Source organism: Equus caballus, chromosome 2 (assembly GCF_041296265.1).
Source record: "Equus caballus isolate H_3958 breed thoroughbred chromosome 2, TB-T2T, whole genome shotgun sequence".
Lineage (NCBI taxonomy): Eukaryota > Metazoa > Chordata > Mammalia > Perissodactyla > Equidae > Equus > Equus caballus.
Genome location: NC_091685.1, coordinates 63687000 through 63712870, shown reverse-complemented (window position 1 = coordinate 63712870; position 25871 = coordinate 63687000). Strand labels below are relative to the sequence as shown.

General features: G+C 39.4%; 2 protein-coding genes across 37 annotated transcripts in view; one reads left to right on the top strand and one right to left on the bottom strand.

Moving 5' to 3' along the window:
• Nucleotides 1-3114, bottom strand: part of HMBOX1 (homeobox containing 1) — a 179882-nt gene extending 176768 nt beyond the window's left edge. For 7 of the 31 annotated variants that reach the window (XM_023636235.2, XM_005607705.4, XM_070261302.1 and 4 more), the window contains exon 1: nucleotides 2752-2896. The gene's annotated coding sequence lies outside the window, so the exon portion shown is untranslated. Of the gene's footprint in view, nucleotides 1-2751 lie in introns of all 31 variants that reach the window. The other 24 variants (XM_070261285.1, XM_070261289.1, XM_070261301.1 and 21 more) reach the window with 12 other exon arrangements.
• The window catches only part of INTS9 (integrator complex subunit 9), a 104456-nt gene continuing 81637 nt past the window's right edge, over nucleotides 3053-25871 (top strand). For 3 of the 6 annotated variants that reach the window (XM_001493351.7, XM_014737801.3, XM_014737802.3), the window contains exon 1: nucleotides 3053-3558. In XM_001493351.7, coding sequence (XP_001493401.3) covers nucleotides 3550-3558 — 9 coding nt within the window. In that variant the 5' untranslated portion in view covers nucleotides 3053-3549. The remainder of the gene's footprint in view (nucleotides 3559-25871) is intronic. The other 3 variants (XM_023636231.2, XM_070261283.1, XM_070261282.1) reach the window with 3 other exon arrangements.

The following is a 25871-nucleotide window of genomic DNA, read 5'->3' as shown; positions in this document are numbered from 1 at the left end:
ATTTTCAACTTCTCATAATACAGGAATCATTTTTAGAAGCAATCATATTAAAATAAATGTCTTTCACAGTCACAGGATGAAATTTTAAGCTGGACAGGCACCAGTGCCCTGATTTTCTACTTTTTTTGTAAACCATATGACGTCCACATGCTGTGAATGTTTTATGCTTTAACCTGCAGTAAAGGCTTTACATCATTTTAATGCTCAGTGCTTAAAATGCAACAGAATCACCCTCAAAGAATGCAAGGAATACATTTCGTTTACTTTTAATGATTTCAACCAGACTACTAGTCAGAAAAAGTTTAATGGAAGCTTTTTTCAGTAAGTAACTTTGCATTTCCACAGAAGAAACAAACAAAAAAATCTGAGTTAAGGGTGGGTGAGGGAAGGGTTGGTGGGTTTCCAACTTGTAACAGAATTTTAGTTTTTTATTTCTCAAATAAGTATTGAACACTTTAAAACTCTCTATGTCTAACAGAATATCTTTCAGCAAAAAAACCCCCACCCTATTCCATAGTTACATAGGATTCTTCTCTAGTTTTTGCAAAGTAATGTTTCAAGTCAACATAGAAGGTTAAAACAAATAATTGTGGAAATCCTAGTCTACAACAAACTAAAGGCTCAGCTTTGTACCAACATATTCTATATTCTAAATTTGAGATTTAGAAGACAACAATTTTTTTTAATCAGGTCAATCTAAATATATATGCTACCTCATGCTTATAGTCAGCTTGTCTGTGTGATTGACCAACTACAGAAATTTCAAATCAAAGGTTATAAAACATATCATAAAATTACACACTGTATCTACATGACTTTCAATTTTTATGGAATCCAAGGTCCTTTACTGATAGGTTCAAGAATTGATAAGTTTGGAGCCAAATATGTAAATACATTAAATTCTCAATAGTTGAAAGAGATATTATGCCACTTTCTTCAGTTATTTAAAGTCCATTACGCTACAAAACTGTCACAGAAAAAGGGTTATTGAAAAACATATTTCAGAATGAAGAAAGTACAAAATACATGATCTTAAATTCTCCTGGTGTAATATTATTAAATATTAAAGACTGTGAGAAACAAGAGATGTTGCAATCCTGTTCCCCTTATAACTTTAACTGAAACTTGAGGAAAAAAACAGAATTCAGATTTCCCAAACTTGACCCTATAAACATAATTCAACTAGATCTAATAACTTAGTTATGCAATTTCAAAATAAGTTTAATGCAAAGCACTGCAATCCTGATTCGTGATAATTACCTGAGACATACATGCAAAATAAAAATAAATGCAAATCCTTTTCATCCAGCGATGGATTTTATAGTAAAACCACAAAAAATGCAACCATATTAGCACAAACTAAATAAACAGGCACAGGAGGCATATGTCCATCCAGGAAGAGAAATCTACCACGCCAAGAAAGAAAGGAAGAACTGAAGGAAGGAAGAAGGGAAGAAAGGAAGGAAGGTAGGGAGGGAAGGCAGAGGTTTCTATACCTGCAGGATCACGGAGAAATAAACTAGTGACATCAATCTACCCAACATGATACATAAGGCTTTTTAAAGCTTTAGGGCAAATAAAAACAGCAATCACTTTATACCATTCAACTTTACATAGTATAGTATCTTTACCGCCAACGGCATTCTCCTCTACACTCACCCAGTGCTCCCTCACTCTTCCATTCCAGCTTTCAGACGAGACAGAACAGGGTGGGGTAGAAGAAAAATACAAGATGCGCCTTTCAGCTACTCCCCCGCCCCAATATTTTCCCACAGTTTTTCCTACTACGAAAATAAGTCGCCCTATCTCAACATACACAACAGTCATTCTGTCTTTAGTAGACACACTGAGACACATACACATGTCAGCACTCCAGACCCCTGCCGTACGCCCCCGAATCTTAAGCAATGTTTAATCTATTTAACACGAGACATCGAGATACCTCCACCTACTGTTTCGGGATGAGGGTGGGTGGAGGACGTCTTTCAAAGTAGCCCCAATAGTGTAACCAACACACGGTTCCGGAATAAAATATTAAGAACACTTCTCCTTTCCCCCCTATCTACCGACTTAAGGATGCAAAAATCCATCTCCACACCACCTCATCCCTACCATTCTCCTGCCCGGAGTTTGGGGTGGAGATCTGTCCGGGGCGGGGGCGGGGCAGAGGAGTGTGAGCGGGCAGTGGGACACAGACGAGTTGCTCACCCCGGCTACCCCGCACCACCGTCGCCAGCCAAAAGGTCCGGCACCCGGACCTCAAGCACACTTCTCTGCCCAGGCCCAGTTAAAAGCTGTGACTCCAGCTATCTAACTTCCTATCTACAGACATTTATTCAAAACTAACACATCACACAAGTACACGTCACACAGTTTAGCACACAGTTATACACCCCAAACAAACCCACACACCTCAAATTCACCTCACAGTTTCCCAAACTCCAAACAGGAGACCCCACCTCCAGGAGTCAAACCTTTCGCCCATAGTGGAGGAAACCAGAAGAAAAGAGTTGGGGAGCAGCCGACGCCTTTCAATTGCCGCCCCCCAAAAACTGCCCCACCCCAGACCCTCCGTCCGTGTTACTCACTAGGACGACCCCCGCTTCCTCCCTCCTCTCAATCGGGCCGCTTAAGAGACCCATCCCCAGCCCACTCACTTTCTCCCAAAAACCCCTCCAAAAAAAAAAAGTGAAGAGAAAGAAGCGAGGAGAGAGATTTGAGGTAGTCCGGCTTCAAAACCGCTCGACTCACCTCAGAATCCTTGCTGAGTTCTCTCCGCCCGGCACAGCCCCCTCCCCAACGTCCCAGTACGAAGGGCTGAGGTAGGGAGGAGGGGAAAACGGGAGGGGGAGGGGTGTCTTCCGCGTGGGGCGCCCGTCGGGAGGGGCCTGGGGAGGGGTTGAGGCCGGCGCAGGAAGAGGAGAAGGGGGAGGGGAGGCCCCTATCTCCCAGTCTCCCCCTGAAAACCTCTCTTGTCTCAATCACATCAGACTGACTGTCTTTGTCTGGCTGACAACCGCCATATTGATATCAACAGCCCCGCTCCCACCTGCTGCAGCCGGGCGGCCCTGGGAGTTGTAGTTCCTGCCTCCCTTGAGTAAAAGCGCGAGAGTCGGCGTCCAGAGACCCCAGAGAACTACAGCTCCCGACAAGTCCCGCGCCCATCCGCCTTCCCACAGGGAGGAGGAGAAAGGGGCGCCAGAGCTGTGGGAACTACACATCCCAGAATACCATGGGTCCCAGGCCCAGAAGGGGGACATGATATCATGCTGGGGTGGAGAGGGAGGATGAATTTGCGGCGGGGAAGAATTTGAGCTGACGGAGGCGGCCTTTAGAGAGGAAGGAGAGGAAAAGGAACGATGACCACAGGTCCCATGATGCTTGCAGAGATGACTACACTTCCCATGATGCCCCGGGAAGGGGGCGTAGGGAGGAAAGACTGCATGTCCCACGATGCTCTCGGCGGGCCGGTGGCAGAGATTGAACCGGAAGACGCTTTCTGGGTATGAGGGAGTCGAGTGACTGGTGTTGAACAACCAAAAGTCCAATATGAAACTGGTAAGTCTCTGCTCCTAGGTTAGAGGGCAAAGGTATTGCCATATCCTTTTGGACTTCGTCGTTTTCACTTTGAGAAGGGAACCGTCGTGGAGGAGAGGTGGCAGTTAGGAAACTATAAAGTGGGGTGGACTGAGGAAAGCTGCTATTTGTTGTTGAGGTTTGAATCCCACCTCCCACTGCACCCTACACACAATTGCCAGGAGATCTGATTCATCCTTTGGCGCATCCGTTTGGTTAGCTAAGAGGCTGACTGTCAATTTCTTCACCTACGAACTAAGGTTGGACTTGAACTATGTTTGACTTGTGTGTTTCTCAGCTGCCACGTGAGTGTTAGAATAAGTTCTTTCCGCGCGATTGGCACTTGATTAGCGTTTCTCTCTACCGTTGTTGAGAAGGCTTACGTTAAATATGAGCAGAGACTAGAAAATAATTTAGCAGAGACTTATCGCTTATTAAATTTTCTTCTGTATACTCCTAAACGCCCTTGGAATTCAGAGAAGGAGCTCAGGGTGTGATCTTGGAGGATTTGAGCCTTAAACCCTGTGTAAGATTGGGGGAGAGGAAGTCTAGGGCTGTAGGGAGTGCATGAGCCAAGGATAGATGGAGCATACTATATGCGTGCAGAGGTCTTTGCATCACAAAATTCAAAGACTTGGCTTATAGGAAAGCTTCTCCAACCTTTATTTTGAGTCATTTTACTCTCGTGCACACAGATATAACTAGTTTATTCCAACTCTGTGGGATTAGTAATAGTATAATTCAGAGAGTAGAAAAGCAGGTGTGAGATGCTATTTCTCAACCTTTTAAAATCTGTGTTCCTGTAGCCACGTATTGTCAAGCTTTACTTCCTATAATGTGTCTGTGTGTGTGTGTGTGCACGCGCTGAGGAAGATTGGCTCTGAACTAGTATCTGTGCCAGTCTTCCTCTGTATTGTATGTGGGACACTGCCACAGCATGGCTGAGGAGTGGTGTGTAGCTCCACACCCGGGATCCAACATGGGAACCCCAGGCTGCTGAAGCAGAGTGCACAAACTTAAGCACTAGCCACCTGGTTGGCCCCATAGTTCCTGTAATTTTTATACAAAAACAAAAGGTTTATTTTCTTAGTTATTTGAATATGCTTTTCCAGAGCACACATACATGCTACAAGCATATACTCTGCAAAGTGTCAGCTGTTTTCTGCAAAGTCAGAGAAAGTATTAAAAGTAAATTCAACTCCAAAACTGTCTCCATTTAAAGCAGTTTATGTAAGGGATAGGGTACAGATCAGTAAACCTTGAGAATGTCAGTTTGATTCTGGGTCAGAATGCAAAACATTTAAGAATGCAGAGTTGAAAATCACTGCCCTTGCCCTAAAGAAGCATGCAATCTAATGCAGAAGATAGAAAAGTAAGCCAAAATTATAATTTGCTGTTTTCATGGTAAAAGAAAGGCATGTTCAGGGTTTAGGGGATTGAGGATGATGACTGGGGGGTGGGAGGAGTCAGAGACAGCTTCCTGGAAAGGGACTGTTGAACTGTTAAGAAGGAGGAGTAGACTAGGGCCATACATGAAGAGGGTTCAGCTTAGAGAAGCAGAAGAGCTTGGCTTGGAACACAGACCATAGGTCCTCAATAAAGGATAAGTTAGGGACCCACCCGGTGGCATAGCGGTTAATTTCCCATGTTCTGCTTCGGAGGCCAAGGGTTCCCGGTTGGAATCCCGGGTGTGGACATGGTACCGCTTGGCAAAAGCCATGCTGTGGTAGGCGTCCCACATGTAAAGTAGAGGAAGACAGGCACAGATGTTAGCTCAGGGCCAGTCTTCCTCAGCAAAAAGAGGAGGAGTGGCAGCAGATGTTAGCTCAGGGCTAATTTTCCTCAAAAAAAAAAAAGATGTTATATTTGGTGTGCTACGTGAGAAGGTAGGCAAGTGAGTGACAGTGTTTTTCATAACAGCTCATTTGCTGAGGGTATCAGAGAGCCAGGGCTTACTTTACATATACTTTGGTTTGCTCATAAAATCCTCCTGTGTAATTTATTTAGAGATGTGAAAACATAGAAGGGAAAAAAGTAGAAACTTATTTTTTCCTTTAAGAAGCAAAAGATGCCTCAGAGGAAGAGGAAGTGTTCTATCTATACTCCCTCCCTCCTTACTTTCAATCTATGTATTACATGCTAAAACTCATTTAGTAGGTGGTAGATGATATATAATGCAGAATTTCTATCAGCATAGCAAAGTGGTTTCAAAAACACTGACACTCAATAAGTCAGACTTCTTTTGTGTCTCATGCCTCCCATAGAGTTGGAATAAATCCTCCCATGGCCTAAAATTTTTAACTTTGTGTACTGTTTCAGGAATATGTAGTAAGCCATGTTTTACGTTTATAGTCATGAAACGCAGAAATAAATTGGTTTTTAGCACTTTTTTTTTTTGAAGATTTTATTTTTCCTTTTTCTCCCCAAAGCCCCCTGGTACATAGTTGCGTATTTTTAGTTGTGGGTCCTTCTAGTTGTGGCATGTGGGACGCCTCCTCAGTATGGCCTGATGAGCGGTGCCATGTCCGTGCCCAGGATCCGAACCAGTGAAACCCTGGGCTGCCGAAGCAGAGCGCAGGAACTTAACCACTCTGCCACAGGGCTGGCCCCTGCACATTCTTGTTTTTGAGATTGTAACTTCCTAAAATACCCTTCCCATGTACAATCTGTGACCACATCTTATTGATTCTACTTCTGTTCTTGAACAGATCTGTTTCTCTCCAGTCCCACTAATACTGCCTTTGTAGGGGCTCTTTTCATGTGACGCTTGGAATTCAACAAGACCTTCTGACTGGTCTCCCTGCATTCAATCCATTCTCTACTGTGCATCCCAGAAGTTGTTTAAAACTGCAGAGTTTCATAAAATCCTCAGTAGCTTCTTTTGCCCTTAGGATAAAGTCTTACAATTCTTAACTTGACTTACTTGGTCCTGCAGAATGTGGCCCTGCCTCCCTCTGCAGGCTCATGTCTAGCCTTCATCTCCCTTGCTCTCTTTGTTCCAGTTATATTGCACATCTTCCACTACCTTGAACTCACCCTGCTCTCTTTTGCTTTTGGGACTCTTTAAAAATATGTTCCATTGCCTGCAACATTTTTTTGCCTTCCTATTTCTTCATATATTTCAGATTTCTCTCTTCAAATAGCACTTCTTCAAAGTCTCCTTGAATTAGGTGACCCTGTTATATGCTTCCATGGCATACTTCCTTTTTGTAGCCCTTGTAATTAACGGTTTCATGTCTGTTGTCCCTCCTGTAGACTCTCTATTCCTAGGGCCTGACATATAGTGTGATGCCACTAAATAGTAGTCAAATAAATAATTGCTGAAGGATTATCAAAAGCTGTGAATATCATTGAGAATCGATTAAGGGGTGAATTAAAACATTACACTAGGGGCCTGCCCGGTGGTGCAGTGATTAAGTTCGCACGTTCTGCTTTAGGAGCCTGGGGTTTGCCAGTTCAGATCCCAAGCGCGGCCATACGTACTGCTTATCAAGCCATGCTGTGACAGGCGTCCCGCATATAAAATAGAGGAAGATGGGTATGGATGTTAGCTCAGGGCCAATCTTCCTCAGCAAGAAAAAAAAAAAAAACAAGGATTAGCAGCAGATGTTAGCTCAGAGCTAATCTTCCTCAAAAAAAATTACAATAAGCAATAACCATTGGAATAAAAAGGAATAATTGCTATCTTTTATGGAGCAATTTCTGTGTGCCAGGCACTATGCTAGGTACTTGCTATTTAGTGTCTCACTTAATCCTTTGATCTAGGTGATGGTATTCCCACTACAGATAGAAAATTTGAACCTCAGGGAGGTGAAGTGGCTCAAAGTTACACAGATGAAAAAAGTGATAGAGCCAAGGCCTGAACCCAAGATTCATTCCTTAAGAGTCTGCAGGGACTCCAGCACCTCGCACAGAGCCTGGCGTATGCCAGGTTATCTGTCAAACAGATGAAGATTAAAGTGAATAAAATAGTAAGAAGCAGTTCAAGAGTGCAGCATGTATCATACTTCCTATAGATAGTTCCAGAGATAGAGAGAATTTCTAGTTTATTCAGTCAACAAAGATTTATTATGCAATCGCAGTGTACCCTTGGCATTCAAAGTTTTAATACTTTCCATTTTAACTATTAGGTTTGACCCCTGAGATCGATGACAAGGAATTATTTGTAATTTTACTGAGGCTCAAATTTGAATGTGACTTTAAGATTAATGCTAATCTTTAGTGAATGAACCTGATTGCCTCACAGTCTGTGGCTCTCTGCAATTATTGTTGCTCTCTTGTTAAAAGTCTGAAAGAAAGGTCGTAAAATGCTTGTTATGCTATACTTTTTGAATTTGATAGAGGAAATTATGTGCTGTAGTTGTATTTACAAATTTAAAAACTCAAGAAGGCCATGAGGCTATTCTTCAGTAGTCTATGCTTCTTTGTACAAAATGCTGTTTCATTACTATGGCTTTTGGGAGAAGGCTCAAACTTTTAACTCACCACTTCTCCTAGGAAAACAGATGGAGCAAAGAAAGGGATTCATGGACTTCTTGTGAAGGACAAGTAAAACACAAAGTGGAATTGTAGATTATGTAGAAGATCTTTTCTTGAAAGGGGCAAATCCTGCCCCAAGGTCAATTTAATAAATCATTCCAAAGGGGTGTGGTTAATCCTCACCTTGGACCTGAGAGTGATGGATTTTTTCAATCTACAGAATTGTAGGATTCTTTTGGCTTCTTAGAATTTGGATCAAGAACAGAAAATCTCTTGCTATAAATTACAAACATTCACAATTTTTCCAGTGCTTAATTCACCTATTGCAGTGCGATTGTTAAAATGTCAGCCTGATTTCACTCTTTTTTCTGTTTCTCTTTGCTGGTTGATTAGAGTGCCCTCGTGTGTCTTTATGATGTAATACCAGTTAAAGCTTTGTAAAGGTCATGTTTTATCACCACCTCAGTGTGATAGGCTTTTTTTCCCTTTTGAACAGTTTCCTCATGCTCTGAAAAGAGATGGATGACGTAAGGCTAGGTCACATATCTTGTTCTGTAGCGTTCCGAGGTAAAAATGGATATTTTACTTTTGAGCATTTCAAAGTCCTAATTGTTACCCTGAAGATTAAATCTTTTATACTTACCAAGGCAAAAAAAGTATATCAATGTTAGATTTTTTTTGGTAATAGTCGTTGAATTGGGAAAAAAAGAATGCATATACATATATATATTTATCTCACACAATACAAGCATGACAGCACGTTGCTGTTGCTTATAACTGCAGTAGCACACTTCTTTTGTGACGGGTTTGTTCTGAGGACTCAAATCCCTCTGCCATTTGCTCTGATAATCAGCAAAGTATACTTGACAAGCAAGGGCCAAGAGTGCAGCATGGCTGTGGAACTCAGTAAAACCTAGCATTCCAAATGGAAAATTTGCTCCTGGCTTGCAAAATGCCAGGAGAGATCCAGGCATAAACTGCCCCTCAGATCTTCATCAGCATTCATTTATTCATTCAACAAATCTTCCTGAACACCTACCTCGTCTGTGCTAGGCATTGCTCACAGTACTTGTAAATTGCAGTGAACAAAATAGATTTACTCCCTGCCTTTATGGAACATGAAGTCTAGCAGGCTTACTGTGCAGTTTAAACAATATTACAGTGAACTTCCTGATGTGGAGATGTTCTTGGGCACTGACTCAAGTATTTTTTTAATGTCATGGTCAAAAAATGTACAGTCATACATCACTTAACAACAGGGATATGTTCTGAGAGATGCATTGTTAGATAATTTCATCATTGTGCGAACATCATGGAGTGTACTTACACAAACCTAGGTGGTATAGCCTACTACAAACATAGGCTATATGGTGCTAATCTTATGGGACCACCATTGTTTATGTGGTCTGTTGTTGACCAAAAAACATCGTTACACAGCACATGACTAGTTGTGTCCAAGAATATGCCTTCTTAAAATTTTAACAGGTATGGCCAACTTGCCCACTAGTTTACCCTTCTACTAGTAGTGTGTGAGAATTCACTTCCCCACCCTTGCCAACAATACCATCTGTTTCTTTACTCTTACTATGTGTCTTACTAATGTAACTTTCTTCTGTCATCAATCCTCACACCCTCTTAACTCTTAGACTTCAGCCATATTTAGTAAAACATCCTTATGGTAGTGATATATGGATGTGGGAAGATGTACCAGAAAAAACAAATTTCAGAATAAAAAGTGGTGTCATAAGAATCTTTCAAAGGAATTTTTTAAAGAATTTAAAGCTTTGTTAAAGAATTTAAAGCTTTGAAAATGCTGATGCACAGGTATAGTAATTAAGATGACAGTATTATGGGATCAAGCAGATTAGAGAGGCCACTGGGCCAACTGTGCATAACTGGCAGAGGAGATCCCTCATGCCCCCCAGAAAAGGGATGACCAGTGAGATGAAGCTAAGAGCTGACGTGCTAGGAAGGGCTAAGGAAGAGGCAGGTGCCAGAATTTGCAGAGATCTTGAGAAAAGGCAAGAATGTGAACAGAAAGGATGAAGGGGAATAGGAAAGACTGTAGGAGAAAGGCGGCAGCTTGAAAGCCCCAAGGCGCTCAGTGATCAAGACTGAGAACTGTGTGGTGGGAACTTTACTGTGAGAAAAACAGCAAGTTTAAATTGTCCCTGATTGACCATATATCTGAAGGAAATGCCTTAAAGGTCTGAAACATTTAAATTTATTGTAAGCACAACTAAATGAACTTTAGCTCTCCCAAGGATAGATAATCAGATAGATGATGTTCAAGAAAGCAATTCTTTAACAGGAATTGCAAAACTAACACCCTTTTTGCCCTTAAGGTACAGTTTATTTTTCATCACTCATGTTTATGGAGGGGTGGAGGGAGCTGAATAATAAAAGGTCTTGCATAATCCATTCCTCAGATTTATGACCTCAGCAGAGATTCTCTTTTCCTAAATACAGTATTTCTCCATTTTTCTATTCCAGTAAAATAGAGGAAGGCATAATTAGATGTTCTAATTTAATGTCTTCCTTCCCATATTTTTTCCACATGTGGAAATATAGGTAAACAAGCAGTAGTATTAATGATGTAAAGGATATTATTATTATAATGGTCATCTTTAATGCTTTTTAAACAGCTTTATTGAGGTCTAATTTACATACCACAAAATTCACACATTTAAGGGGTGCAATGCAATGACTTTTAGTGAATTTACAGAGTTGTACAACAATCACCAGAATTTAGTTTTAGAATATTTCTGTCACTCCAGAAAAGATCCCTTGTGCCCATTAGCAGTCAATCCCTATTACTACCTCCAGGCTCAGGCAACACTAATCTACTTTCTGTGTCTTGTAGATTTGCCCTTTCTGGTCATTTCATGTACGTTGATTTATGCAGTATGTGATCTTTTGTATCTGAGTTCTTTCGCTTAGCATAATGCTTTTGAGGTTCATCCATGTTGTAGCATGTAGTTGTCAAGAATATTCCACTCCATGAATATACCACATTTTGTTTATCCATGTACCAGTTGATAGACATTTGGATAGTTTCTACTTTGGAGCTGTTACTATTGTGTGAACATAAGTTTTTATTTCTAATATCTCCATGTTTTCATTTCTTTCTCTTGCATGATTGCACTGGCTAGAACCTTCAGTACAGTATTGAATAGAAGTGTGAACAGACATCCTTGCCCGTCTTTTCCCCCTTCTGATCTTAGGGGGAAAGCATTCAGTCTTTCATTACTGAATATGATGTGAGCTATAGGTTTTTTGTAGATGCCCTTTATCAAGTTGAGGATGTTCCCTTCTATCCCTAGTCTGTTGAGCTTTTTTATCATGAATGGATCTTGGAGTTTATCACATGCTTTTCCTTTGGGTATCAAGATGATAATATGGTTTTTGACCTTTATTATATTAATATGGCGTATTACCTTAATTGAATTTTGAATGTTAAATCAATCTTGCATTCCAAGGATAATTCTCACTTAGTCATGATGTATAATCCTTTATATATGTTGCTCAATTTGGCTTGCTAATATTTTGTTGAGGATTTTTGCATGTATATTCACAGAAGATATTGGTCTGTAGTTTTCTTGTGATATCTTTGTCTGGCTTTGGTATCAGAGTAATATCGTTCTCATGGAATGAGCTGGGAAATATCCCCTCCTCTATCTTCTGGAAGAGTGTGTGAAAAATTGGTATTGTTTCTTCTGTAAATGTTTGATAGAATTCATAAATGAAGTCATCTGAGCCTGAGCTTTTCTTTGTGGAAAGATTTTTAATTGACTAATTGAATTTCTTTACTTGCTGTAGGTCGCTTCAGATTTTCTATTTGTGCATTACATTTTTTTTTAAGTTGCAGTAAAATACACACAACATAAAATTTGCTATTTTGGGCCGGCCCAGTGGCACAGCAGTTAAGTGCACACGTTCCGCTTCGGGTTCGCCGGTTCAGATCCCTGGGGCAGACATGGCACCGCTTGGCACACCATGCTGTGGTAGGTGTCCCACATATAAAGTAGAGGAAGATGAGCACGGATGTTAGCTCAGGGCCAGTCTTCCTCAGCAAAAAGAGGAGGATTGGCAGATGTTAGCTCAGGGCTAATCCTCCTCAAAAAAAAAAAATTTACTATTTTAACCATTTTTAAGTGTACAGTTCAGTGGCATTAAGTTCATTCACATTGTTGTGTAACCATCACCACATCCATCTCCAGAAGTCACTTAGCATAGTATCTTCATGGTTCATCCATGTTGTAGCATGTCAGAATTTCCATCCTTTTTTTTTTTTAAGATTTTATTTTTCCTTTTTCTCCTCAAAGCTCCCCGGTATATAGTTCTGTATTTTTAGTTGTGAGTCCTTCTAGTTGTGGCATATGGGATGCCGCCTCAGCATGGCCTGTTGAGCGGTGCCATGTCTGTACCCAGGATCCGAAGTGGCAAAACCCTGGGCCGCCGAAGTGGAGCACGTGAACTTAACCACTCGGCCATGGGGCGGGACCCTCCATCCTTTTTTTTAAAAGATTGTCACCTGAGCTGACATCTGTTGCAGATCTTTTTTCAGTGCTCCTTTCAAATATTTTAAAAAATATTTCTAACAGACACTTTGTATTTTCATTATCTAAAGGATAAGTTTAGAAATATGGCTGTTAGGCTGGAAGGTATAGTTCCATCACCCCCACCTACATCCCTCCCAACTGTTTTGAAAATCATTTTTTTCTTCCTCTTCTCCTCAAAGTGCCCCAGTACATAGTTGTAGATTCGAGTTGTGGGTGTGGTTGTGCTATTTGGGATGCCACCTCAGCGTGGCCTGATGAGCGGTGCCATGTGTCGTTATACTTTTTTCATTATGTGTAAACTGTGGAACTTCTTTTCCTTTGTTTATAAAATCATCTGTATTTTGGGGCCGGCCCAGTGGCACAGCGGTTAAGTGCACACGTTCTGCTTCTCAGCGGCCCGGGGTTCACCAGTTTGGATCCCAGGTGCGGACATGGCACCACTTGGCAAAAGAAAAAAAATCATCTGTATTTCCATTTCTTCCTCAACTCTCTTCTATCCCACTTGATCTATTAATATTATGGTACTAAACGATTTTACCTTATGCAGCTGTAGAGTGTATTTAATATCTTGTAGTACTCATTCCCGGTCACTGCTCTTCACTTCAGAATTTTCCAGACTGTTCTCAAACATTTATTTTTTCATATAAAATTTAGAATTATTAGTTCCCAGTAAAATGCTTTTTATATTTTTATTGGAATCAGATTAAATTTACAAAATTTAAGGAGAGAGTTGACATTTCTTTCAACATATCATTGAGTCTATCTCAGAATAAGAATTTTTTCCTTTATTTCCTTTTTTTAAACATATCTTTATCTTTTTGACTGTTACTGTAATTGGAATCTTTTCCTATATAGTTTACTTATAAGGAGGGTATTTTTTTTGTATTCTCTGTAAAGACCCCTGTCAGATTTTCTTATTTTAGTTTTTAGTAGTTTTTCTACTTGATTCTCTTGGGTTTTCCAGGTGTATAGCTTTGCAGATTATTTTTTTATTTTTGTTTTATTTATTTATTTATTTTTTTAGGAAGATTAGCCCTGAGCTAACTACTGCCAATCCTCCTCTTTTTGCTGAGGAAGACTGCCCTGAGCTAACATTCGTGCCCATCTTCCTCTACTTTGTATGTGGGACACCTACCACACCATGGCTTTTGCCAAGAGGTGCCATGTCCGCACCCAGGATCCGAACCGGCAAACCCTGGGCCACTGAGAAGCAGAACGTGCACACTTAACCACTGCGCCACCGCACCAGCCCTGCAGATTATTTTCTAAACTTGAGTTTTTTTCTGTGGTGTGCTTACGTTGGCTTATACTTCCAGAATAGTTTGGAATAAGAGTGGTGGTGGTCGGCATCTCTGTTCTGTTTCTGACTTGAGTGGACATGCTGCTGGAACTCAACATGTTACTGTTATATTGACTTTGGGCTTGAAATTTTTGTATATTTTAATTTACATGCTATAGCTACCCGCTTTCTTGCTCTAAAATTTTTTAGTCACTAATAAAGTGAGATTCTTTCACATAGCCCAACACTAAGTTTTTTTCAAAGGGGAAGGTCTATTTGTGTTGTGTTGTTTGTTCTAGGCAGTTCATTATACCTTGCAAGCCATTTCCAGACTTTCAAGAAAACAATGGTTTTTATAACTTAAAGTCTTAGATGGTGCATAGCAGGTTTATAGAAGTAAAAGACTTCTATGACCTTAAGAGAAAATTGCAGGGTTTCTGTGGAAAACAGAACAGCCAGAAATAGTTTCTCTCTCTGTACTTAGAAGACAGGCCTGATAAAGGCAAGAGATGTAAACAAATCAGTCTGTTAAAATAAACATAATTACCACACCAAAAAAATCTCCGTAGAAACAAAAAGGGGTTGAGAGCCCTAGGCAGTGGCTTATTTATTTTAAGCTGTATTCGATTCAAGCTATGTACATCCAATAGGAAGAAACTGTTGATGAACGACTATATCATAGTTAAAACTGACAGATAGAAGAAGGAATAGCACACATCCATTGTTTGGCTATACAATCCAAAAGTGTTACTAAATACCTATCTTGTACAAAACCTCCTCAGTCTTGTGGGACATACTAAAGATGAATAAGACATAGATCCTACTTATCAGTAACTCACTGTTTAACACACCGTAGGTACAGTATGCTGTGTACACTATTTATGTATGTGACTGAGTTTGTGTAGTTTTAGTGATAAACCATGATAAAGGCAATAGTGAAGTATGTAAGATTAGGATTATGAAAGATAAATTCCAACCAGAGAATCAAAGTTTCCTAGAGAAATAAAATCCAAGCTGGCTTTGAAAAGTGCCTTGGCTGACAAATATGTCAGTGGAGGAGCATTGTGTCTCATTCCAGGAAGAAGGAACAGTTAAATTAAAAAGGATTTGTATTATGTTGAGTGTTCTTACATCGCGCACACACACACACTTACAAAATAATAATAACAGTAAAGGGAGTGAGAAGAAAGTTTTGAGTTGTAGTGGATGTGTTTGTGGCCTTGATGGTGGTGATGGTTTCATGGGTGTGTACTTATCCCCAAACTCATCAAGTTATATACATTAAATAGAAACAGCTTTTTACGTGTCAATCATACCTCAATAAAGTGGTTTAAAAAAAGATTTGGAAGGGAGATGTTCACTTTCCCCAAAAATGTGCATGTACACATTATGTATTTTTCGTTTTATAGTGCTCTCTAGTAGTGTGTGCAAAAATGGACACATTTCTGTCCTCTCACATCTTCCTAATTCGTTACTTCAGAATATCAACATTTTCATTATGTATGTTATTAACATCTGAAAGATTTGTGCGTGTCACTGGAGCACTAGATCACTGCAGTTGGGGCCAGGGGTGGCCTTGTTGAGTGGATTAGGAGTGAAAGTTAAAAAGGTAGACTGAAGCCACAGAGGTGGACTTTGAATACAAGACTTAGTGGTTTGGACAGTAACAGAATAAGGATATGTTTTTAAGAAAAAGTTTCAAGGAAATTTAGCAATTTATTCTTTTTTTTTTTTTTTTTTTTTTGAGGAAGATTAGCCCTGGGCTAACATCTGCTGCCAACCCTCCTCTTTTTGCTGAGGAAGACTGGCCCTGAGCTAACATCCGTGCCCATCTTCCTCTACTTTATATATGGGACACCTACCACACCGTGGCGTGCCAAGCGGTGTCATGTCCGCACCCAGGATCCGAACCGGCACACCCCGGGCCACCAAAGCAGAACATGCGAACTTAACTGCTGCGCCACCAGGCCGGCCCCAAAGTTTAGCGATTTAAAGGAAGAATTTTTAAACACCTGGAGCCTTTAAATTCATCCTTTTGGAAATCTAGGACAGAGGAGTTATAAGAACTGTATTTTACACACTTAAGAAAAACTTTGGAATGCGAAATCAAGTATGATTTATTGCAGTTACAGAAAATATTTTTGAAAAGTGAAATATAATCAAAACAAGAAGCATTAGGGAGCTTAGCAAATGCATCAAAGCAAATGCAAAGTCAGAATTACCTACTTAGGACAAGATTTTTCTAAGCACTGTACGAGGACTTCATAAGCTGTAACAGAACTCATAAATACATCAGAAGGTGAAAGGGTTTGTAGAATCAGTGGAACCTGTTGATGGGGGCCATGTGAAAAGAATGCCCAGATGGGAAAAGGCGAGAGAGAGACAGTGAATTCCTTGACTTTTATCTTTATTAAGAAAGAGTTGGGGGAGTCTCATTCCTGCAGAACCCAGAAATGCATAGAATATTCTCAGTCACATCAACAGGTTGAATATAGATAATTCAGTAGAAAGTGTAATACCATTCTCCGGGTATTTTTCGGGGAGGCGGGGGAGATATAATTTTCATTCAAGAAAACTAGCATAAATTTCAAATGTGCATACAGTTTGATGAGTTCTTATCAAGTTATGCATCCATGTATGTTCTCATTTGTGTCGGGTTTCTTTAACTCAATATATTGTTGGCCTGAAAGTTTCCAGGGATGAAATTGTTGACTTAACTATGTCACTCATCTATAAATAGCAACTCAGCAGAGGACTGGCCAACTGCCTGTGGGATTACCATCTCTGTGTAAGGTTCTTGAGAGGACCTTAGAAATTCAGCCTGGGAAAACCTATTTCTGGGCTGCAGGAGCTGCTGCGATTCAGTGGGAGGCTGCTGGGCAAAGGCAACATGGTTTCTTTTAAAAAGAAATCAGTCTCACTAAACTGTTAGAGTTCTTCAGAGGGACTAAATAAAAGAAAACTTGTTTCTTCGCTTGAATTTTTAAAATGCTTTTCTCAAAATAAATGTGTAAAAGATTTTTTTTCAGAACATAATTGAAAGATATAAAGAAGAAAACAAAAATCCCCTGTAGTCTCACCACCTGGAATGATCACTGTTAACATTTTGGTGTGTAATCTGCTATGGTGGATGCGTGCACTGATAGCCTTTTGTGTCAGTCACTCTTAAACTGTAAATCTGTTAGGATTAGATTCAGCTCTGAGTGATGGGAAGCCTGAAGTAACCGTGGCTTAAATAAGATAGATGTTTGTTTCTCTCTTATATAAATGAGGTCCAGGGATTATTAGTCCAGGGCTGATAATGACAGGTCCATGTCGTTAGAGACCCAGGCTCTCTTGCTAGCTTGCTGCCCCACCATCTTCAATACGCGGCTTACTCTTTGTGATCTGGTATGACTTTACCAGCTCAGGCCATCATAGCCTTTTTCTAGCCAGCAGAAAGGAGGAAGGGGCCAAGAAAGACATGCCTCCTCCCTTTGATAGTTTCTCAAAGTTGCACACATCCTTTGATTTCTGTCTTCTTAGGCAGAATTTAGTTGTATGGCTACATCTAGTTGCAAGAGAGACTAGGAAATGGTCTTTATTCCAGGTGGCCATAATTCTACCTGAAATTTGGAGTTCTCCTATAAAAGGACAAAGGGGAATACAGATGATGAGACAACTGTCTCTGCACAAGCCTTTCCGTTTTGAGTATCTGTATGGCTTATTTTGGTTATTTTTATAGTATTACATTGTGTGGATGTATTCTACTGTCGAACATTTCGGTTTCCATTCCCTGCCATCCAACACGATGCTGATGAGAACACTTTTATTTATAATTGTTCCACCCATCTGGTTATTTGCATAGTGTAAATTCCTTAAGTAGAATTGAGAGGTCACAGACAACAGTAGTCCTCCCATATTCTCGGGGGAATATTTTCCAAGACCCCCAGTGGACGCCTGAAACCTCGGATAGTACCGAACCCTATACATACTATGTTTTTTCCTATATATACATGCCCATGGTAAAGTTTAATTTATAAATTAGGCACAGTAAGAGATTAACAACAATAACTAATAATAAAATAGAACAATTATAACAATATACTGTAATACAAGTTACCATAGATTTTAGCAACCTCAGCATACAATTTTTTTTTTCCTTAAATTGAGAACTTCCACCTTTTCACTTAAAGGAAGCACTTTATAGCTTCTTTTTGGCATATCCGAACTGCCAGCATCACTACTCTTTCACTTTGGGGTCATCGTTAAGTAAAATAAGGGTTACTTAAACACAAGCACTGCGACACTGATACCACGACAGTTGATCTGATAAGCGAGGCAGCTACTAAGTGGCTAAGGGGTGGGTAGCTTATACAGTGTGGTTACGCTGGACAAAGGGGGATGATTCATGTCCTTGGCGGGATGGAGCAGGAGGGCAAGAGATTTCATCATGCTACTCAGAACGGCACACACTTTAAAACTTAAGAATTGTTTATATCTGGAATTTTCCATTTAATATTTTTGGACTTCAGTTGTACAAGGATAACTGACGCCTCAGAAAGCTAAACTGCTAATAAAGGGGGACTGGTCAATATATACACATTTTAAATTTTGATTCGATATTGCTCTTCAGAATCTCTTTCATTTTCGCTCACTGAGAATAAATGAAAGTTTCCATTTCCCCATATCCTCATGATTAGCATCTTTATTCTGTGCCAGTGTGTGGACAGAGCCTTTTCTCTCAGGGTGGTTTTAATTTGCACTTGTATTACTTGTGGATGGTTGAACATCTCTGCATTTGTTTGTTTGTGGGTTTTTTTGGGCCCTTTGTGATGTTTTGTGAATTGCCTGTTTGTGTTTTTTGCTCATTTTTCTGTTGGAATCTTTGTCTTTTTCTTATTTATTAGAGTTCTTTATATATAAAGGATATCAGTTCTTTATCTTGATTTTATAAATGGTTTTTTCCAGTGTATCTTTTGCCTTGTTCACAGTAATTTCTGCCATACCAAAGTTTTTAGTATAAATAGTTAAATCTATTATTATTTTCTTCTAGGATCATGACTTTAGAATGGTGCTTTAAAAGTCCTTTCTTACTCCAAGATTGTATCAGATATTTCCCTAAAGTTTTAGAATTTCTCTGCTCACATTCCATACAAAGATTTTCAAAGAAGTATTTTATCATGGACCACAGCAAACTGAAAATCAAAATCAAACTATTTCCTCCCGGAAGTGTGGGTCTCCCTGCTGCCATTTCTATAGGACCAGTGTTAACTAGTAAAAAATTGCCTCTTCCTTCTCCCCAAAGGACCTAGACCTTTGGAGGCAAATGAAAGCTCTCTCCTCTACTGACCCCTGACTTGTTACCGGTGTGTCTAGTAAGAAGTTTTTCTGTTGAAAAGCCTTTTCTAGATCCCAAAACATTGCTGATAGCCTGGTTTTTGTCCTGAATTGAATGCATGTGAAAAACCCAGCATGAAGGCCTCCATAAATAGTTGCTGCTTTTAGAAACTTCTTCACTTAATCAATAGCTGTTTGTAAATCCATTTCTTGGAAAATCTGAAGTGACTAAAAGGGGTGTAAGGTTTTCGCCTGATCCACCCAGAAGCATATTCATTCAAAGGTTGATTTAGGATAGTCTCCACGCTGATATGCATTATTTTGGGCATCTCCCCCCTAAATAGAACAGTCTTAGCAACACTGAAAGTCTGTTCAGTTGGGTAACACCCCTTCCTGATTATCTCCCCAAGTGCCCCAGGAAACTCCCTGGTAACATGGTATCTGCTCTCTTCTTGAGGGTTGACTCTGATGTCCAGATTTGTCTGTACCATAAACATTGAACCAGTGTATTTGTATGTGCCTTGAAAAAAAGGCACACAATGTTTTTAACCTGCCTAGAATAAACTCACTTCCTCTTGAATAGTTCTCCTTGTTGGTGTGATCCTCTTAGCCACTTTTACCATTTTCTCAACCTTTTTTCTTCTTTCTTGCTCACTGTCATTGCTGCAAACTTTTGGTAATTTGTATAAATTCCGTTGTCCTTAAACTGCCTCTACTGTTAAATAATTCATCCCATAAATGATACTTACCATTTCCACACCTTTCTCCTTTTAAAGTCATCTTTATCTTTATCCATCATAATCGTGTATTGCTTTTTACCAGCACTTTTATCACCCTTACTGCTTTTGTTCTTGTAGGACATACCAGGTTAATAATGTTCATTAAACACCTGAAAACCAATCCCCAAAAAAACCAAGCGCTGTAGAACAAAAGTGAAAAACAGTGCGTAGGTCAATGGTACATCACCTGTAGTGCAGTTTCTTTTTGGTGGTGGTGGGGCACAGCTTTTGCTCTGGAGCGTGGATGTATTCATAGTTTCTGTGAAAGGTTAGTTTAGAGTAGTACTTATGATTTTAATTTATCGTTATCATTAACTATTTCTACTCTCATCTCTATCTCCCATATTCCTTATTTCCTTTCCACCAAATACCGTTACCTCTTTCCTCTCAACCTCTTTTAAAACTTTATTTCCAATAGAAACCTCTGTGGTAATTACTCTTTATTCCAGAAATGAAAAAAAGTTTTTCTGATAAAAAAAAAATCTGGTTAATGTTTTAAGAAAGAGGAAGTCAAGAGTACAGAAGTATCTAAAGTAGAAGGTGAAAGTTCCAATATGGTCAACTACCTCTCCCCTACAGTAACCACTTTTGCCATTTTAGTATGTGTTTCCAGTCTTTTTGTTTTTTTAATTAAAAAAATATATTTATGTCAATGTGTATATTGACATAAATGAGGTCATATACATGGCTCTGTGGGCTTTTTTTCTCATCAACTATAATTACTTTTTAACATTTTTAAAGTTCTAGTGCCAGACAGTGAACAATGTTTGTTCCCAAGCCAACCCCTACCTATTTTCCCTCGCTTACCCTTAGTGTTTACTGTCAACATTCCCACCCTTCCTGAGCTGCTGTTGTGTGTAGGGGGGATGGGGTGGGGGCAGGGCAGTGCTTTTTATGACCACACTCTACTCATTTACTCATTTTCTCGGAAAGCCAGGTCAGAAGACAGGATAAGCACAAGGGAGCAGCCATAAGTGTCAGTTACCCAGCTGTGTGTGATATCTAGCTGCACTTCATCCAGAAAGTGGCTTCTCTGTGTTCACCGTGCATGCTACAAATTTTCTGCTCAAGTGGAAAATTATCCCTCTATTTTATCCAGCTGTGTAGTCAGTTTGACAGTGAGTATGATTGGCATATTTAACAGCTCTCCTGCAAGATAGAATCAAGATACAAAGTGGAAGAAAGTAAAAGATGACCAAATAAAATTGAAATGTATTTGTAGAAGTCTCGGTGTGTTGGAGGGCCTGGCCCAAAATTCTTAGCAGGAGTAATGGTTCCAAATGAGGTGAATTGGGTTTAAGGGGAGCCAATTTAACTCAGGATGGTGTGGTATAAGACAGGGTTCCCAACAGTGCGTGCTCTCCCCTTTCTCTGCCTCACTGAGAATCTTACACGCCCTGGTGGACATCGAGTGTTTCCTCGGGAGCTACAGTATGGATGGCAGTGAATGTGAATACTCAGGGGTGTCTGTGCAGAGGAATGTTCACAAGCCTGGAAGAGCTAGGTTCCTCATTTTTAACAGAGATATTTGGACTAGATGATCTTAGAATTCCTTCCAGCTTATGAATTGTATAGTTTCTTGCATTTTCAGAAAGTCAATTGTTAAAGAATACAGTGGCACGGATATGTCTTGATGACAGGATATATAAAAGACAAAGGACTTTTGGTTGATGCAGTGAAATGTTGGAATAATGAGAAACAATGTTTTTCTGTTAAAAGAGAACTTAGAAATAACCTACTTAAGTCTCGTTTGTCAGATGAAGAAATTTGAGACCCAAAGGATTTAGAGATTCCTTTGGACTAATACTAACGTAGAGGCAAAGTTAGAACTAATACTTTATGCCTACGTTAAAGGAGATGTTGGAGGCTGTGGTGTACCGCCTTGCAATAAAATCTAACTCTGGTTTATTTAAGCTGAAAATAAATTTCCACTTTGGAAAACACTTTGGTAGGTTCTGATAAAGTTAAACATATATAACCCAGCAGTCCCATTCTTTTTTCTTTAAAAAAAGATTGGCACCTGAGCTAACATCCATTGTGCCAACTTTTTTTTTTCTTCTTCTTCTTCTTCTTCTTCTCCCTAAACGACCCCAGTACGTAGTTGTATGTTTTAGTTGTAGGTCCTTCTAGTTGTGCTATGTGGGACACCACCTCTGCATGGCTTGATGAGAGACACTAGATCCATGCCCAGGATCTGAACTGTCAAAATTCTGGGCCGCAGAAGCAGAGCTTGCGAACTTAACCACTCAGCCAAGCGGCCCGCCCCAGCAGTCCCATTCTTAAATATTTACCCAAGGGAAATGAAATTATATGCCCCTACAAAAACCTATATGTGAAAGTTTCTAGCAGCTATATTCATAGTCATCAAAAACTGCGAACAACCCAAATGTCCATCAGCTTGTGAATGGATAAGCAAATTATGGTACAGCCATACAATGAGATACCTCTTAGCAATAAAAAGGATTGAATACATTCAGCAGCACAGATGAATCTCAAAAGCATTATGCTAGTAGTGTAAGAGATTTCCAATTGCTGTACATCCTTGCCAGCACTGGCAGTCTTTAATTTTGACCCTTTTAGTAAGAGTGTGGTGGTATCTTGTTGTGGTTTTAATTTGTATTTCTCTAAGACTAATGTTTAGCACCTTTTCATTTGCCATCCAAATGCCTTCTTCAAGGAGTGCCTCTTCAAATATTTAACCCATTTTTATTGTGTTGTTTGTGCTCTTATTAAGTTGTAAGAATTCTTTTTTATTTTCTGTATTCAAGTTCTTTATCAGATGTATATTTTGCAAATATTTTTTCCCATTTTCTCTCTCTCTCTTTTTTTTTGCTGAAGAAGATTTGCCCTGAGCTAATATCCATGCTATTCTTCCTCTATTTTTTAGTATGTGGGCTGCCAGCACAGCATGGCCACTAACAGAGCAGTGTGGGTCCGCACCTGAGAACACATTGCCATTGCCATGTCAGTAGTTTTAAGTTATGTTCACTTTACATTGGGACAAGTATGATATTAAAATGAAAATTATGAACTATTATCACTACTGAACACATTTCCTTGAAAATTAACAAGTATACCAGCAAATGCTATATTAATACTAAAATAGTTATCCATTATGATCTTCTCTTAGTTTTATTTTTATACCTTAAGACTTTCGTCATAAGGAAAATAGCACTACAAATTTTGACAATAGTAGGAAAAGTATAGTTACATAATTCTGATGTCAGCGGAAGTGTCTGATAACAATACAGAAAAGACACTCTTGCCCTCATTACTAACATTAAATAGATGTTAGTTTCCCTCTTTTTTTTGGATCAAATCCTCTTCCCCTCCCCTGCTTTTTTTTTTTTTTTTAGCTGAGGAATATTAGCCTTTAGCTAACATCTGTTACCAATCTTTTTTGCTTGAGGAAGATTAGCCCTGAGCTAACATCTGTGCCAGTCTTCCTCTCTTTTATATGTGGGTCGTCACCACAGCATGGCTGATGAGTGGCGTAGGTCTGCGCCCAGGATCCAAACCCCACAAACTTGGGCCGCTGAAGCAAAGCACACCAAACTAAACCACTAGGCCACTGGGCTGGCCCCTCTCCCCTACTTTTTAAAGATGTAAGTTATGTCTAAAGCTAAGTTCACCAGCATTCACTTTTCCTCCCTCTTCAGAAGTTACTGTTTTCCTCAAGTTGATGCGTATCATACCCGTGTATGCTTTTATTAGTTTAGTATATATGTTAAGGTATATATATATTCAGCATTATTAGGTATTGCCAAATTTTTCTGCAGAGTAGTTGTACCAATTTATACTCCATTTATTGGCCTGGCCCAGTGGTGCAGCAGTTAAGTGCACACGTTCCACTTCTCGGCGGCCCAGGGTTCTCCGGTTTGGATCCCAGGTCCAGACATGGCACCGCTTGGCACACTGTGCTGTGGTAGGCGTCCCACATATAAAGTAGAGGAAGATGGGCATGGATGTGAGCTCAGGGCCAGTCTTCCTCAGCAAAAAGAGGAGGACTGGCGGTAGTTAGCTCAGGGCTAATCTTCCTCGGAAAAAAAAATATATGTATACTCCATTTTTACTGCATTCTCTCCAATACTTAATATCATCAGTCTTGTTTAATTTTAGTCAATCTAAGGTTTGCTCATTATTGTCTTATTTTGCATTTCCCTGATTCTAGTGATAGTGAGCTTCTTTTTGTATCTTCATTTATTGACCATTCTTTTTTTTTAATCTTTTTGTTGTTATCGATTTGTATGAGTTTTTTATCCTGAATAGGTTATGAATGCTTTTCTCTTATAATTTGTTCTTTTTGTCTCTTAAATTCTCCACTGCCCCAGGGTGATAAGATATTATCCTTTTTTTGTTTTACTTTTCACTAAAAGTTTTAAAGTTTTTATCTTCATATCTTAAGCATTTAAGTCATCTGGAATTAATTTTTGTGTGTAGTGCAAAGTAATTTTTTCCAAATAGGTTGCAAACTCTCCCAGCACTATGTATGGTAATGCTACTTTTATTGTACGTCAAGATCCTAGATATGTGTGTGCCTTCTTTCTGGACTGTTTATTCTTATTCCTTTGGTTCGTGCGACATCCAATTGTTACTTACATTATAGTAAGTTGTAATATTGGAAAGTTTAAATCCTCTCTAACTATCATTCTTTAATATTTTCTTAGCTAGTCTTAGCCCTTGACTCTTCCAAAGGATTAACTTCTATAAAAAAAAAAAAAGATTAGTGAGAATTGCTATTTTTTGTAACAGTTTATTTTCCTTTCCAGTTAACATTATCTTTAAGTAGAGTTTTATGATTTTTTTGGTATAGACTTTACACTTCTTTTTTATTTATTTTTTATTTTTTATTTATTTATTTTTTTTTTGAGGAAGATCAGCCCTGAGCTAACTGCTGCCAATCCTCCTCTTTTTGCTGAGGAAAACTGGCCCTGAGCTAACATCCATGCCCATCTTCCTCTACTTAATATATGGGATGCCTAATGGAGCATGGCTTGTCATGCGGTGCCATGTCCGCACCCAGGATCCAAACCAGCAAACCCTGGGCTGCCGAAGCAGAATGTGTGCACTTAACTGCTGCGCCACCGGGCTGGCCCCTCTTTTTTTATTTTTATTCTATGATACTTTTAATTTTTTGCTGTATAAATGATATTCTAATTTTTAATTCTTATTATTTTTGCTAGTTGTTCCTTGCTGACATTTAAGAACTCAGTTAATTTTTGTACATTGATTTTTGTATCCAGCAACCTTGATGCATACAACTCTTATTAGTTGTAATAGTTTGTCTTCAGAATGCTTTCTAATCATATCTCTATGAACAATGACAGTTTTATTTCTCCATTTCTAATCATTTTATCTTATTTTTCTTGTCTTATTGCATTATATAGCATTTCCAGTGTAGTGTTGAATTTAAGCAGTCATAGTGGGTATCCTTGTTTTGTTCTTGACTTTAAGGTAAGTGTTTTTCATGCTTCATCATTAACTGTGATGTCGGATCTGGTTAGGAACTCTTTATCAGATTAAAGATTAAAGAAATACCCTTCCATTTATAGTTTGCTAAGAGTGTTTGCCTTGAATCGTTGTTCATTGTTTTCAAATACATTTTCTGAATCTGTTGAGATTTGTTTTCCCCATATTAATTTATGTGTGAATTATACTAATATGTTTTCTAATGTTGTACCAGCAAGCAAAACCATTACACAAAAATCAATTTGCTTAGGGGCTGGCCTCGTGGCCGAGTGGTTAAGTTCACGCACTCCACTGCAGGCGGCCCAGTGTTTCGTTGGTTCGAATCCTGGGCGCAGACATGGCACTGCTCATCAAACCACGCTGAGGCAGCGTCCCACATGCCACAACTAGAAGGACCCACAATGAAGA